This window comes from Coffea arabica, chromosome 10e (assembly GCF_036785885.1).
Source record: "Coffea arabica cultivar ET-39 chromosome 10e, Coffea Arabica ET-39 HiFi, whole genome shotgun sequence".
Classification (NCBI taxonomy): domain Eukaryota; kingdom Viridiplantae; phylum Streptophyta; class Magnoliopsida; order Gentianales; family Rubiaceae; genus Coffea; species Coffea arabica.
This window is the reverse complement of record NC_092328.1, coordinates 45,247,809-45,261,892: the sequence shown is the minus strand read 5'-3', so window position 1 is coordinate 45,261,892 and position 14,084 is coordinate 45,247,809. Positions and strand designations below refer to the sequence as shown.

General features: G+C 35.2%; 2 protein-coding genes across 14 annotated transcripts; both read right to left on the bottom strand.

Annotated features, from left to right (window-relative positions):
* Nucleotides 1-5,781: 5,781 nt before the first annotated feature.
* Nucleotides 5,782-8,762, bottom strand: LOC113711980 (pentatricopeptide repeat-containing protein At1g43980, mitochondrial-like). Its single transcript, XM_072067556.1, has one exon. It carries the CDS (start codon nucleotides 8,495-8,497, stop codon nucleotides 6,605-6,607), a length of 1,893 nt encoding a protein of 630 aa, XP_071923657.1. The 5' UTR covers nucleotides 8,498-8,762; the 3' UTR covers nucleotides 5,782-6,604.
* Nucleotides 8,763-9,336: 574 nt separating this feature from the next.
* On the bottom strand, nucleotides 9,337-14,001 carry LOC113712847 (putative pentatricopeptide repeat-containing protein At1g77010, mitochondrial). Of its 13 annotated transcripts, none has more exons than XM_072067549.1 (7): nucleotides 11,435-13,998; nucleotides 11,059-11,128; nucleotides 10,877-10,956; nucleotides 10,437-10,519; nucleotides 10,169-10,295; nucleotides 10,009-10,092; nucleotides 9,337-9,834 (listed from the first exon to the last, which is right to left on the bottom strand). In XM_072067549.1, exon 1 carries the CDS (start codon nucleotides 13,512-13,514, stop codon nucleotides 11,466-11,468), a length of 2,049 nt encoding a protein of 682 aa, XP_071923650.1. In that variant the 5' UTR covers nucleotides 13,515-13,998; the 3' UTR covers nucleotides 9,337-9,834; nucleotides 10,009-10,092; nucleotides 10,169-10,295; nucleotides 10,437-10,519; nucleotides 10,877-10,956; nucleotides 11,059-11,128; nucleotides 11,435-11,465. The 13 variants fall into 13 exon arrangements, with proteins under 13 accessions (XP_071923650.1, XP_071923653.1, XP_071923652.1 ...); XM_072067552.1 differs by having other exon boundaries at nucleotides 10,437-10,511; XM_072067551.1 differs by having other exon boundaries at nucleotides 10,882-10,956.
* Nucleotides 14,002-14,084: the final 83 nt, after the last annotated feature.

Here is a 14,084-nt window from a genome sequence, read left to right as displayed (position 1 = left end):
CATTTGTTGGACCTTCTGAGGAGACTGTTCAGGAGCGATCGGCCTGACGACCGCTCCTGTCCCGTATCCGCTAAAAAGGAGAGCAGATGAACCAATCCTAGTGTACATCTAACCAAATTGATTTGGCACGTTTGGGGAAATGTGTTGATTGAACAAATATATAAACGTAGCTGTTATCTAACCAAAAACAAGCAAAAAAAGGTTTAGTGGTTCATGAGTTTTAGTATGATGCCAAATCTGACATTGTGCAAAGCTAAACGCAACTCACCACGTTAAGTAATTCAGCATTTGAAAACGTGGATTTTGTCTTGGGATAATTTTAGAAACCTCCCTGAGATTTCTGACAACTTTATTTGGCACCTTAAACTTTGAAAATTCTCACTTAACTCCTCTATTTTAAACTTTCTATAATATTTAAAACTCATTTCAAACCATGAGAATATTTTTTTGCACCAGATTAAAAATAGTACAAATAAGTTTATATGTAATTTTTAGCTTGTTGTATCATTTTACTTTTCCAACCACTGATTTGGAAAAAAATTTAAAAATTTAAAAATGTGTAAAAGATTTATAAAACTTCTTAAATTAGCTCAAAACATTTTACAGTAAAGAACATATTATATTTATAACTTGCAAAAAACTTTAAAAAAACTTCCAAATATTAACTTTTGATATTTAAAAAACATACTGTAATTTGTCTAGTTAGAATAAACCTTCATACCTTTTGTTTTTGTTTTTCATTTGTTATAAATATACTCACCATTTTGGTAATAAAAATTAAGACAACAAAAGGGAAAATTTAGAATGAGATTATATTTATTCTCCTCAAATGAATTTTTTAATATTACACTTTAAAATAGGTTATAAATGATACAAAAAATCTGAAGTAAGGAAGACAAGCAAGATTTTTTTAAAAATTCCCAAGTCAAACTATTAGAAATCTGAGGAGAGGTTTCTAAAATTATCCCTTTTAATTTTTTTTGGATACTCATTTCTCACCTTCACATTGTGCAAAGCTAATCACAACTCACTACGTAGGCAATTCAATGTTGGAAAGTATTGAATTTGCCCTTTTGGATACTCATTTCTCATCTTTTATTAGTTTTGGACACTAAAATTTACTTTTTGGCACTTAGAAAATTTTGCCATTGTTTATATAGTAGTTGTATTACTCAATATTTCAACTTGTTTTTTTTTATTTGGTATCATGTATTTTGAGTGAACTCGAGTTTTTCCTCCCATGGGTTGACGGGATTCCTAAAAATTTTCAACCCTGTGAATGACAAAAGTGTCCATAACTAGTAATTCATTTTATGATTTTGGCATGATGGATTGTTACCACTATAGTAAAATCTTGAGAATGAAATTGTATACAGCATGGTATACTGATATCGTTAATTAAGGTAAATCTTCAATTCCTGACTATATTTGAGCAAAGGACTGCTTAACCGCAAATACAAATGAAATCAGGCCAGAATTGTTATAGGGAAAGAAGATTTTTATTTTAGGTCCCCAAATTTTCCTGTGTGCAAGTTTCAATTTTTTTTTTCAACTCCAGTAAATGACTTTTCGTTGAATTAATTAAATCTAATCCCAGATTGAATTCCAAAAGCCGGCAACTCTTGGAGCCAACCCAGGAACTTAACTACTCAACCAAACCCTACCCCAGAACCGATGTGGGATAACTAGCCTAAAGGGGAACCCTGCTACTAAGTGGGATACTACCACCCAAGAACCGATGTGTGCAAGTTTCAATTGAAAGGTTAATATTATGCCAGATTATGATTTCGACTTGACTTGATGATTCTCTTGTCCTCTTAGGCCCGAAAAAGAGAGAAAAAAAAAAAGGAATGGGCCAGGCTGGATTAGCATATGTGCTAATTTTTCTTGTCTTTTGGTTTAAAAAAAAATTAAATTTGTCATTCGTTTCAATCTTTTTTTGGATAAAAGCGTGAGAGATATTTATTTGTTTATTTTTTTTTTATAAAAGAAAATTTCATTAAGATTGATTACATCACTGTTCTAATGGCAGGTTAAACATGCTTTAAAAATTACAAATTTACAATTTAATAGATACAATAGATCTGAACAGTTGTTCATGTCAACATATCTGAAAAATATAAGAACTTTCACAATTGTCAATGGACATTTATTCGTTTACAGTCCAATAAATATTTGCTTATTAAGAAACCTTTAGGCAATTGTTATGGATCAAGAAATTGCTAGTCACAAGTTCTTCTAGCTGAATAAGACAAATTTACCACTTCCCTAATCACCAATTACCATGACAACATCGCTGTTTGGTTTCTTTGTCCCCATAATTACATCCCTTGATGTATGATCAAATGGAACTAATCCGACTTAACCCAAAAGAATTGTCAGTTAGGGTTAGGTGACAAATCAGGACACGTGACAAAAATATGCCAATGAGGCTCAATAGGGGGCTGGCTAAGGGGGTTGATGATCTTAACTGCTGAGTTTTAGATTTGACGGGTATTTTACATACGTGCAAGCTAAAAAATACCGAATTACACCCGTTCACTGCAAGTATACAGATCAACTAGTAGTTTAGGGTATATATCGGGTCGATCCCACAAGGAAGAGTGAACAATTACCGGTATTACTAAAGCTTCTCTATTATTTAGACTATCAATAAATTATAACAAATTTAACCTACTGAAATTATACAAGAAAATAGCAAATGAAAGCTCCTTAGGTTATGGTATCCCTAACTACTCATGCAAGTGCTATATTTGGATCATTGAATACTACATCTAGGCTAATTATGGTGTAATTTCCTTATGCATTTGAATCCTACTTTCGTAGTGAATCAATTATACTTATAACTAATCCATACCTATTCTCATGGTTATGAAATTAGTTACAAGTTCATTTCTTCAGTGAAATTACATGAAATGAATCACTAAAAACCACATAGGTGCACCTCTACTCTCGTGAGTGTACTCCCTATGTTTAGCACTTCTTGAACTAATGTTAAATCTCAATTTTCATTGTAGAAATAACACCTTAGATAATCAGAATTAATGGTACCAGATTAATCATGATTTAAAGAGCCAAAGTGCTAAATAACTTGCTCAAATCATAGCAGTTAAATAGCCAAATGATAAACACTAACAATCATAGAAAGTTCAACCAAACCCAAGGCATAAACTTTAGAAACACATAATAGACATAAATTCCAGAACTTGCATATTAACTATATTTAAGAATCCAATACAAAAGATAAAGAGTTGGAGAAGAGATAACCCATGTCACTTGAGCTTCAACTTCTCTTTCTTCATCTCCATTTTCATCCTAATCTAGCCATTATACAAGAATGGATGAACTACACTTACTACACTATCCTACACTAAGGAAATGGAAGAACTACATTTCTGCACTCTTCAAGCTTCTCCCGTATGATTCCCCTTTGGCCTGCATATAAGCTGATGAAAAGTCCTTCCCTTACCAGTCAAAAATTTCTGCTATGATTCTCCAAATCTGAATTTGTTAAGGGAGTCAAAAATAATGGCTTTTGACTTGGAACCTTGGCTATATCTCTTCCTTATGTCTTCTGAAGCATGTGCAGCCTACGTTTTCTCTCCAACTCTAGCTGGAAAGTAGTGTGAAGATGAGAAAAATGGCTCAGCAAATTACAGAAATTCGGCTGCCATACACGTTTTTACTTTTGACCTCACTTCAACTGCATTTTTCTCCATGATGAAGGCCGAACTGGCTTTTGTGCAAAACACAAAAGGTGTAGCCCTTTGAATTAGAGTTCCAATGCTTCAAGAATCATCTAATTTGGAGATCGGTGGACGGAGATATGGTCAAAATACCGTAGACTGGTCAATTCTGGGCTTCAGCTTTCGACCATCCAGATAAGTTTCTGTGTTTCGACCTTTTGACCAAGAAAACGGCTGAATTGGACTTTGATGTCTTCATACCAAATGTAGATATATCTCTTAGCTTCAAAATGGTACCAAGATCACCTTGATCCGATCATTGTAGCTCCTGATATAGTCAAAATACGAAAATGTATCTAAGTTGTCAAAGCTGACTTTTCTTGATTTTGTCCTCAAATTGCATTTCTTCCTTTTACACTTCATATTTTATTTTCCCCACTTTAATCCATTTTCAATCATCCAAATATCTTCTCAATGCACTTCATTTGATGATTGAATCATTAAACCTACAAAATATGAAGTTTTTACCATAAAAATCCATAAAATGCAATGTTTAGCCACTTTAACATAAAATGTAGTTTTTTACCAAAACCTTAGTTATTTTAGTTATAAAACTAAATAATCAAACCAAAATTAACTAATAAAACACACTAAAAATACGTAAAATAAACCCTTGTCAAGATTCAATTCACATAGACAACAAATTCGTAAGGTAACCTAAACACCTTAGTGTGCGTTTGGTTCACAAATTGGATGAGAAGGGATTATTTATTCTCGAATTATTCATCCTGAATCGAGTCATGTCTGGATAAGTACTCCTGTGTTTGGTTAGTTTTATGTCAGATTGGATGTTTTACAAAATAATGTCAACTTGCATTTAGTTGGAGATAGGATGAGGTGGTATTACTTATTTATAAACTAAAATTACCCTCTTTGATAGACCTACAATTAGGGATATTAATCGACTTTTAGTAAGCCCAAACTCAGTTTTTAGTAGGGGTAAATCCGTCAAAGCATTTAGTAGGGGCAAATTAATCAAAATATTAATTTTATCAATAATGGGGGTAAATTAGTCAAAATTTTAGTTATTTCATTAAAATGGGCAAATTAATTCAAAACATAAATTTTTAATTAGAAGGGGCAAATTTGTCCAAAATTTTAGTTATGCCATTAATATGGACAAAAGAGTACAAAAATTAGTTTTGTTAATTGCATGGGCAAATTAGTCCAAAGTTAATGTATATCATTGATATGGACAAATTAGTCCAAAACTCATTTTTTATTAGTATCGGTAGATTTGTCCAAAACTTTATTATGTTATTAATTACTCCAAAATTTAAATATTATTATAGCTAGAAGGTAAGTTTATCCAATTGTTAGAATAAAGCATTATTTTATTAGTAGGAATAAATAAATCCAAATTGTCATCATACTGAATGCTTCCTCATCCCGAAATAATTCATACAACCTTCCTCGATAAATTATTTTATCCCCCGTACAGGGGATTAATTCGTGGAATGTATCATCCCTTCTATAAAATATCAAATATGGAATGACATAGGATTAATAATCCAATCCCGTGTCATTTCATGAGTCAAACGATCCCTCAGGGAACAGGGGCTTTACAAGTCCATTTTCTCTACCTACACTGGTGAAGATAGGGATGAAGAGTTTATCCATCTTCATCTTCTGGGGGGCCAAGTATTACGTGTCACTATCATCGTTTGGCCTCATAGGATCATTGAACTTATCTGCCCAGCGGTGAAATTGTTGTCCAACATATGCTTCATGCATTCTCACGGACAAGGATCAAATTCCTTTCAGCCAAAAGCCAAATAGCAAATCTAGTCTTTCAACTTCTTGACTCAGTCCGATTTAACAGCTAATTTCTGTTTATCAATAAATATTTAGTTCAGTTAATTTAATGATTGTGGCCATTATCTTCTCGGTTACTTGTAACTGGCTATTCAGTTTTTCTTTTCTGAATTATAAGGCTGGTTGAAACATACCTTTTCTTCTGATTCCAACTTTCAACTTATTATTTGTTAGAACAAAAACACTGATCTCCGTGGAAGTTGGAGGAGAACTATCAGTATTTCTGATAATTATAGAGCAAAATTTTGATTGCATTTTAAATATCTGTTCCTAGCACACAAAAAAGAATAGCATAAGCAATGACCATAGATCTTTTTTAACATAAAGGATTGACATTATCTACACTGGCATGTTTAATACAACTATAAACCATTAATTCGGTCAAGACTGAAACTACTGAGTAACCATTATCTAACAAGTAGTTGAGTAGCTTTGCTGAAATCATAGGGCTTACCAAGGAGCTTCCATATCGCCAGTGGAAACACTGACCTTACAGGATGAACATGAGTAGGAAAGTTTCCTGGCTTAGATCCTCTCAATCATCAAAACAGGAATCCTTGTTGAGAATATCAGAACAATTGAACTTACTGTCATCCAAGATATAGCAGCAGAAATGCCCCAAAATGAATATATGTTGAGGTGTCTCTTCAACTCAAGAACAATTAAGGAATATGAGACAGTCTTCATGCTAATAGGGAAAAATTCAGTTGCTTGTTTTGACCATTCTTTGGTCTTGTTCCATATCTAAGAATAAGATATGAGACTGTTCTCATTCAAAGCACAAGTTAAAAGGCAGATGCATCCAGGTTCGTTGAAAGTATAAGCAAATGCAATAGCAACTCCTCCACTTCAAAATATGTGTATGCTTAATAGATTCTCGGTAAAAGGATACCTCTGTTGAAAGCTTCCTCGACAAATTTTGATGTCAAAGGGGAAATCAAAGGGTACTCAGTGATTTTTCCAAGGGTGCAAAAACGCACGTTGCTCCATGCTTCTGTTCTACTTACAACCTGCTCTTCCAATTTACACCCCAAAAAGCGCTATCATAGGTAAACTTGATCTTGCGTCTCCAGGGTCAATAATCTCAACAATGAATAGATATCCTCACCACCTTGGTGAAATGTTTCGTTTGTTTCAAAAGCATATACGTTGCCTCCAAATCCAACCCAACTAGAATCAAACACTTCATATTTCTGCTTCATAAACCTCCTTACTCTAACTAGGCTTTCCCATCTACCATTGTGCTCGTACACTTGAGCCAACACTGAACAAGACAATAATGACTCTATTTTCAAATCAATCATTCTCTCTGCAACTTTTTCAACAAGTTTCAAATCTCCATAAATTCTACAAGCACAAAGTATTGATTCCCACATCAGAGCATTGGGTGGATGGGGCATAACTTCCATTATAGCTATTGCTTCTTTAAGTTTACCTGCTCGACTCATCAAGTCCACAACACAAGCATAATGTTCATCCCTGGGTGCAATTCCATAATCCTTTTCCATTAAAGAAAATATAGCCATTCCTTCTTCAAGCAATCCACCGAATCTGCATGCCAATAGAACACCAGAAAATGTAATCTTGTCCGGCTCTAGTCCCCTAGATTTTAGTTGCTTGAAAAGGCCAATAGATTCAAGAAATTTTCCATTATGAGCCAATCCCATTATTACAGTATTCCAAGCTATTAGATCTTTCACAACCATGGTAGCAAAGATCCCCAAGGCAGCATCAACTAATCCAAATCTAAAGTACATGGCTACAAGTGAACTGGAAACAATGGAATCTGATTCAAACCCTGATTTGATCACTAAAGAATGGACTTGACTTCCCTGCTCCAATGCTAAGAAGGCTGAAGCACAATTGAGAACAGAGCTAAGAGTGAACTCAGTTGGCCTAATATTCTCCCTTATTGAAACGACAAAAATCCCAAATGCTTTCTCTTCTACACCATGCTGTGAATAGGCTGAAATCATGGAATTGCAAAGAGCTGAATCCCAAATACTAGATTCTTCAAATATATGCACCGAGTCCTCCATTCTGTTGCATTTAGATAAATAGTCAATAGCAGCACTTGAAAGAATAGTATTCGAGAAAAACCCCATCTTTATACAAAGACATAAAATTGGTTTACCCTTTTCCAAATTCCGCGAGCCAGAACAGGCTGAAATCACTCTCGACACGGTAAACTCATCTGGTGCATATCCTTGATATCTCATCCAACAGAACACGTCAATTGCTAATTCTTCATAACCTGATTTACAGCAAGCCGAGATCAATGAGTTCCAGGATATGACATCCACCTCCTTCATACTCCAAAACACACTAAGAGCATATTCCACAACGCCAACCTTCCCATACATATCAATCAAAGAATTGCCAACCACCACATTGGAAAAATCGACACCATTTCTCAACATACTGCAATGTATTTGCTTACCAGCAAAGACACATTCAACAGACGAGATCAAAATCGAAAACGTAAACCCACTCGGCCTAACACCATTTTTCTGCATATCAAGAAACAACTCCAACGCTTGCTCTGAGAACCCACATGACACATACCCTGAAATCATCGAATTCCAGCTCACAACATCCCTTTCAGGCATTTTATCAAATATTAAACGCGCCTTCTCAAAATCACCATGTTGTGCATACGTTTTCAAGCATATATTCCAAGAATAGACATTCCTATCAGCTATATCACCGAACACTTTCAAAGCATAATTAAAAAGGCCAACTTTGCTATACATATCAACGCAACGATTTCCCAGAAAAGTGCCATTAAAACCAAGCTTTATCAGCTGGGCATGAATGGATTTTGCAAAATTGGGTCTTTTCCATCTTAAACACTGATCAATCAGTTTAGTGTAAAAAGAAAGTGAATATGTGTGGATTGATCTATGACGACAAAGCCTTTGTAACAAAAGGTACATGCAAAAAAGGGACAAAGCATCAAGGATTTTTGGGCTTTTGCCCCAAAAGATGGAAAGAATACTACAATCAAGAAAGAAAAGCTAAAGGAAATTCTGAAACCATTTTGATCCCATTTCACTGTTAGTTGAGTATTTTTTCCGTGTTTGGTATTTTTATTCTTAATTCAAATACAAAAATGATGGAGATGGAGGGAAAAGTTTTTATTTAGTATATATTTACTGTTCCGATCCTTTTTTTTTTCTTTTTTGGTTAAGGGTAAATTTTCCAAAATGTAACCTGAAGTTAGGTCTTCATTTTTTATGTATAATATTACAATAATATACAAATAAAAACAATCTCAAAAATATCAAAAATACCAAAAATAACTTCGAAAAACAATTTTATCTACAGTAAAAATTTTTCACCTACATTGGTACAGTAAAATATTTTAAAAACATCCACAAAAACAGCTAATCCAAACGAAAGAATATCGTATAATAAGGCAAGTGAATTTCAAAGATACTAGGCACTCTTATAATATTTATTCGTGCACTTGTATGCTAATTTACCAAAAATCTAAGGTAGTAATAATACGTTTCATACTTCAACCAAGTAGTTAAAAATTCAATCATTGATTATCTCGTGCAAGTCTTAACAATCACCGCCACCAACTTCTTCATGAAACTTTACGACACATATAAGTACATATTTATCTCTAAAGTTTAAACAAATGATTGTTTATATAAAGCTGATTCCATGAATATCTAGTAATGGTGCTGCGTTCATCAAAGGAGGTGACATTGTGAGGGCAGTCAATATATTACGAGTCTCAAGAAATGGAGTTGAAGGAGCAAAATAGTTGGGACACAAAAAGCCAACATCTTTAAGCAAGATTCCGCTGCACATAGAGCTACTGTTCTCAGATTCATACTCTTTACCTAAAGAAAAAACCTCCTACTTCAGCATATAGCTTGATGAAATGTGATGACAATAAAGAACCTATCCACATTTCGTATCTATATTCTATGGTATCTGCTGACTAGAACTGCCTTGGAAATTTCCCAAGCATTAGCATTAATCAAATGCATGGAAAGGAAATTGTTTGCAATCGATCATCTCAGTATCGTACTATCTTGCCTTTGCCAAGCTAGTAGCAATGACAGTCTTGGTCCTAACTCGGGCGTGGATAAAGATAAAGAAATGAAAATGCCCAAAATGGATTCATTGCCCGATCCGCCACTGCATTTGGATTAATGCCAACGTTGTGCGTGTTGTCACTTGCACCTAATCTCTGATGAGATTCAGACCTTTGAGAAATCTTGTGAACTGAAGGTGAGAGGAGGGAGGAACCATAAACCTGGCCAGGAAATGCCTTAGGTGTCAAAAGATTTTGATGAGTAAAAGCACTCAATCATTAGGACAACCTAATTAGGATAACACATCATTTCTACGTGTATTCTTTCTTGCCCGCAACCTAAAATAGAAGATAATGGAAACTGAAACTGCAAAATAGGGGGATTCCAGGACATACAGCTGCGTTTAGATAATTTGGATAGTTCACGACCTAGGTGTATCTTCCTGCTCCTCACTGCAGAGTAGATCAAAGTTCACATGCCTGAAAAGAAAGAAACAATCACCTTTTTATCAACACACTGATTTGATCACATGCCTGAAAAGAAAGAAACAATCACCTTTTGATCACACACTGATGCTTTCACAACAGATGCAAGTTCCATCAGGCACTACGAGTGAAAAAAGGAAACAGAATCTGAAGAAGCATACGCATCATAGTCACTTGATCATACTCAGCGTTAATCTCTGTTGGAATTTGGAGGAAATAATCAAAGAAACTTCCATAAGAAAGTGGAGACAGGCAAGGATACAAAGAAGAGAAAGCTATCATAAACCAGTCGGAACAGACAGGTAGAGAGAGGGAGGGGAAATAAAGAGAGATTTCACAGAGTAAGATTGATTATGCTATCTGGCAGAAAGAAGGCGGAGTAAACGGAGCCCGGAACTGCAAGAGGCAATCAACTGCAAAGCTAATCAAAGAAAACAAAGATCAAGTTAAGAAAATGCAAAAAATTAGGAAAAAAACTTCTGACTGCGATAATATAAAGATGCATCAAAATAAGATGGGAAGCTTCCAAATGGGTATCCCCATATGTTACATTTCAAACAGCATTCCCAACTACAGTTATATTTACTTGAGACAACCAGGTGAAAGCAAATTGTAACTCCAACAATGACCTTCTACAACAAAATGTTAGATTTACTATGCAGTTTTGTCTGTCTATTAACTTATTTGTTGGAAAACATCATTCTGGCCATCATGTGGAAATTAAATCTGTTACTGTAAGCAGAAAACTACTATAGACCAAAAGTAGACTACGTTATACCTGACCTGTTGTGTTTGGCACATCCATATGTATTTTGGCATCATCTTAGGCCAGAAGGAGTTAGTTTCACATTCAGCCTCCTACAGCATCCAGAAGAATATGAAGGGTTAGCAAGCATATTACTATTACTGAGATAAAACAGCAGTTTTATGGGGACTGGAAACTACATAGAAGGGGCAGACCTAGGCTCAGAATGCTAAAGCTTTGCAACTCCAAACAATCTCAAAACATTAATATTAGCCCAAGTGTTTTCTGCACAACGCAAGATATCAGTTTGACAAAATATAGATGGATACCACTGAGAATAATAAGTCTATAATAAAATGCAGCAAGCTTTGTAGTTGGCAACATACAGAGAGACATAGAACAAAGAAAGGATATGGTTCTATGAACAGCAGGTTGTAGTCAAATAGAATCTGTGGTTTGATTGATTAATGCTATACTTTCCTCTTTTTAAGATAAAACTCTAAAGATAAATTTTCTGTTTCTTTTCGTTTGGCTGATAGTTGTTCATTTAGATCACCCTCTCGTGGTTTCAACAAAGATGAAGTACCTTACCTCAAAATGCAGTGGCATATGGTATTTCCCACTAAGTACCACCCCAACTTAGGCCAGGATTCTTTTGGATTTTGTTATCTTTCATTAGCTTTCTGACAAGGGCAGACCTTTCCCAGTCATCAGATGTGGCAAATATATTTGATAGCTGCACAAATCCAACTGAGTTTTCAGGATCAAGCACCATAACTAGGTCAACTACTTTTTTCCCCAGAGATCTATCCTCATGAGCCAAACATCCTCTAAGAATTGATGACCACATGCTTGCATCTGCCTTAAATGGCATCTCTTCAATGATACTTACAGCTTCTTCAAGGCAACCTGACCGTGCAAAAAGATCTATCATGCAGGAGTAGTGTTCTATTCCAGGATCTATGTGGTAGGTATCCTTCATTGCATCAAACCATTTCTGTGCCTCCTCTGCCAATCCACAATGATTACAAGCAGATAATACTCCTATAAATGTGATATATGTTGGTACCATATCAGCAGATGTCATCTGATAAAATACATTCAGAGTTTGAATTGCATAACCATTTGTCGCATAACCCATCAACAGAGAATTCCACAAAACTACATCATCTTTTTTGGTTTGGTCAAAGATTTTTTGACCACTTTCAACAAAACCACACTTGCAGTAAAAATCAATAAGGGAGGATGAAACAGTTTGATTAAGATCAAGGCCAACAATAGTAGCTCTAGCAAACACCTGTTCACCAAATTCTACAGATGAAATGCTGGCACAAGCACTAATGACACTAGCAAGGCTAAATTTGTCCATACTTAAATTGATCCTATTCATCTTGCTAAAGAGATTTAAAGCTTCAATTGGACAACCATTTTGACTTAGACCTACTATAATGGAGTTCCATGAGATTAAGCTTTTATCAGGCATGGTCAGAAAAATCCTTTTTGCATCTTCAATTCTCCCACAATTAGAATAGATAGTAATCATAGAATTCAGCAAGACTGTGTCATGCACTTTGAGTTCATCATATAAAGCACAAGCATCATGTGGGCTTTGACACTTGGAATACGTGTCAACAAGAGCACTGGCAACTATTAGATCATCAATGAACCCCAACTTACATACGTCAGAATGCAATTGTTGACAATATTTAACAATTCCAGTACTACTGCAGGCACTCAAAATACTGGTAAAAGTAGAAAAATCTCCTGAAACTCCTTCCTTCCGCATCTCTAAGAATAACGAAATTGCTTCTGTTTCTTCATCATTGGTAATATACCCTGCAATTAAAGAGTTCCATAGTACAATGCATGGATCAGTTTTAAGTTCAAAGATTTTTCTCGCATCATCTATCCTGCCACAATTCGCATATCCTGATATAAGTGCAGAAAGAGAGAAGTCATCTACATGTTGCATTTTATGCAGCAACTGGCTTGCAGTGTCCAACTGACCACACTTTGCATACATATTAACAAGTGAACTCCCCAATACCGAATCACGTTCCACAAAACTGACAATAATATGGGTGTGAATCTGTTTCCCATAATCCAAACTTCCCAAATCTGCACAAGCACTAATAGCTGTTGCCAAAACAAAATTATCCCGACATACACCTTCACCAAGTTCCAGTTTCAAGCAATCTCTAAACAACATTAAAGCACTATATGGGCACCCATTTCTTACATAACCATGCATCAAAGAATTCAAAACTATCCCATTTTTCCTCGGCATCACATTAAGCAGTCCACACGCAACATCTAACTCCCTGGCTTTTACAAGGCCTGGAATCATTAAATTCCAAGAGAAGTCATTTTTATCTGGCATCAAGTTAAACAAGTCCAACGAGTCCTTTACTCTTCCATGTTTCACATATCCCTCTAGTAAAGTGTTCCAAGAGAAACTATTTCTCTCACCCATTTCATCAAACAGTTTCCGAGCATCGGATATCTGGCCGCACCTCGTATACATTTGGAGAAGGCGATTCGTCATGTTTACAGCAGCATTGAGGAGACCCCTTTTGAGGAAAAGGAGGTGCAATTGTCTCCCTTGTAGGATGTGGTGGTGGGCCTTGAAAGAGCTGAGGATTCGAGCACAACATTGTAAATCAAGGTCCATTGATACCCGATGTAAATTTCAAATTTGGCGGTAAAATAGGCAGAGGTGGGTGATAACAGGAGGGAACGGATTATGAAACTGGCATTGAACCGGCAGGAGGCAAAGCTCAACTGTTTCAGTGGGTGTCTAAGCTAGCCACTTGTCCAAAGGAGGAAAAAATACAAAAGAAAGATAAAGTCCATTTCTTTATATTTCCAAGAAAATGTTCTAAAAAGCAGGATAGTTGTTTTATAAAGTTTCCATGGAAATGTTTTTTAAAACGTTTTTACATTCGACATGATAAAATACTACTGTATATGATTTTTTTTTTTATTATTTATTTTTTTGTAAAAATGAACTCTTGTTCTTCTCCTATCTGGCACATGCCTCTCAAGTGTAAAGTACAACCATGAAAAACATCGACATGTCTTTCCAATCGATTCAAAAGGCGAGAACAAATCCCTAGGCATCTCGATTGAAATCCCCATAAATGGAATTTTCCGTAGCAATATGAATTCTTTCTTATTTCGACGAATCATTAATAACTTGATTATTTTTAGATAATAATAAATAGAAATAACGCTTACAAGA

Excerpts from the sequence above, each read along its gene's own strand:
- LOC113711980 (XM_072067556.1), bottom strand. The coding sequence starts at position 8,497 with ATGTACCTTTTGTTACAAAGGCTTTGTCGTCATAGATCAATCCACACA.
- LOC113712847 (XM_027236448.2), bottom strand. The coding sequence starts at position 13,514 with ATGGACCTTGATTTACAATGTTGTGCTCGAATCCTCAGCTCTTTCAAG.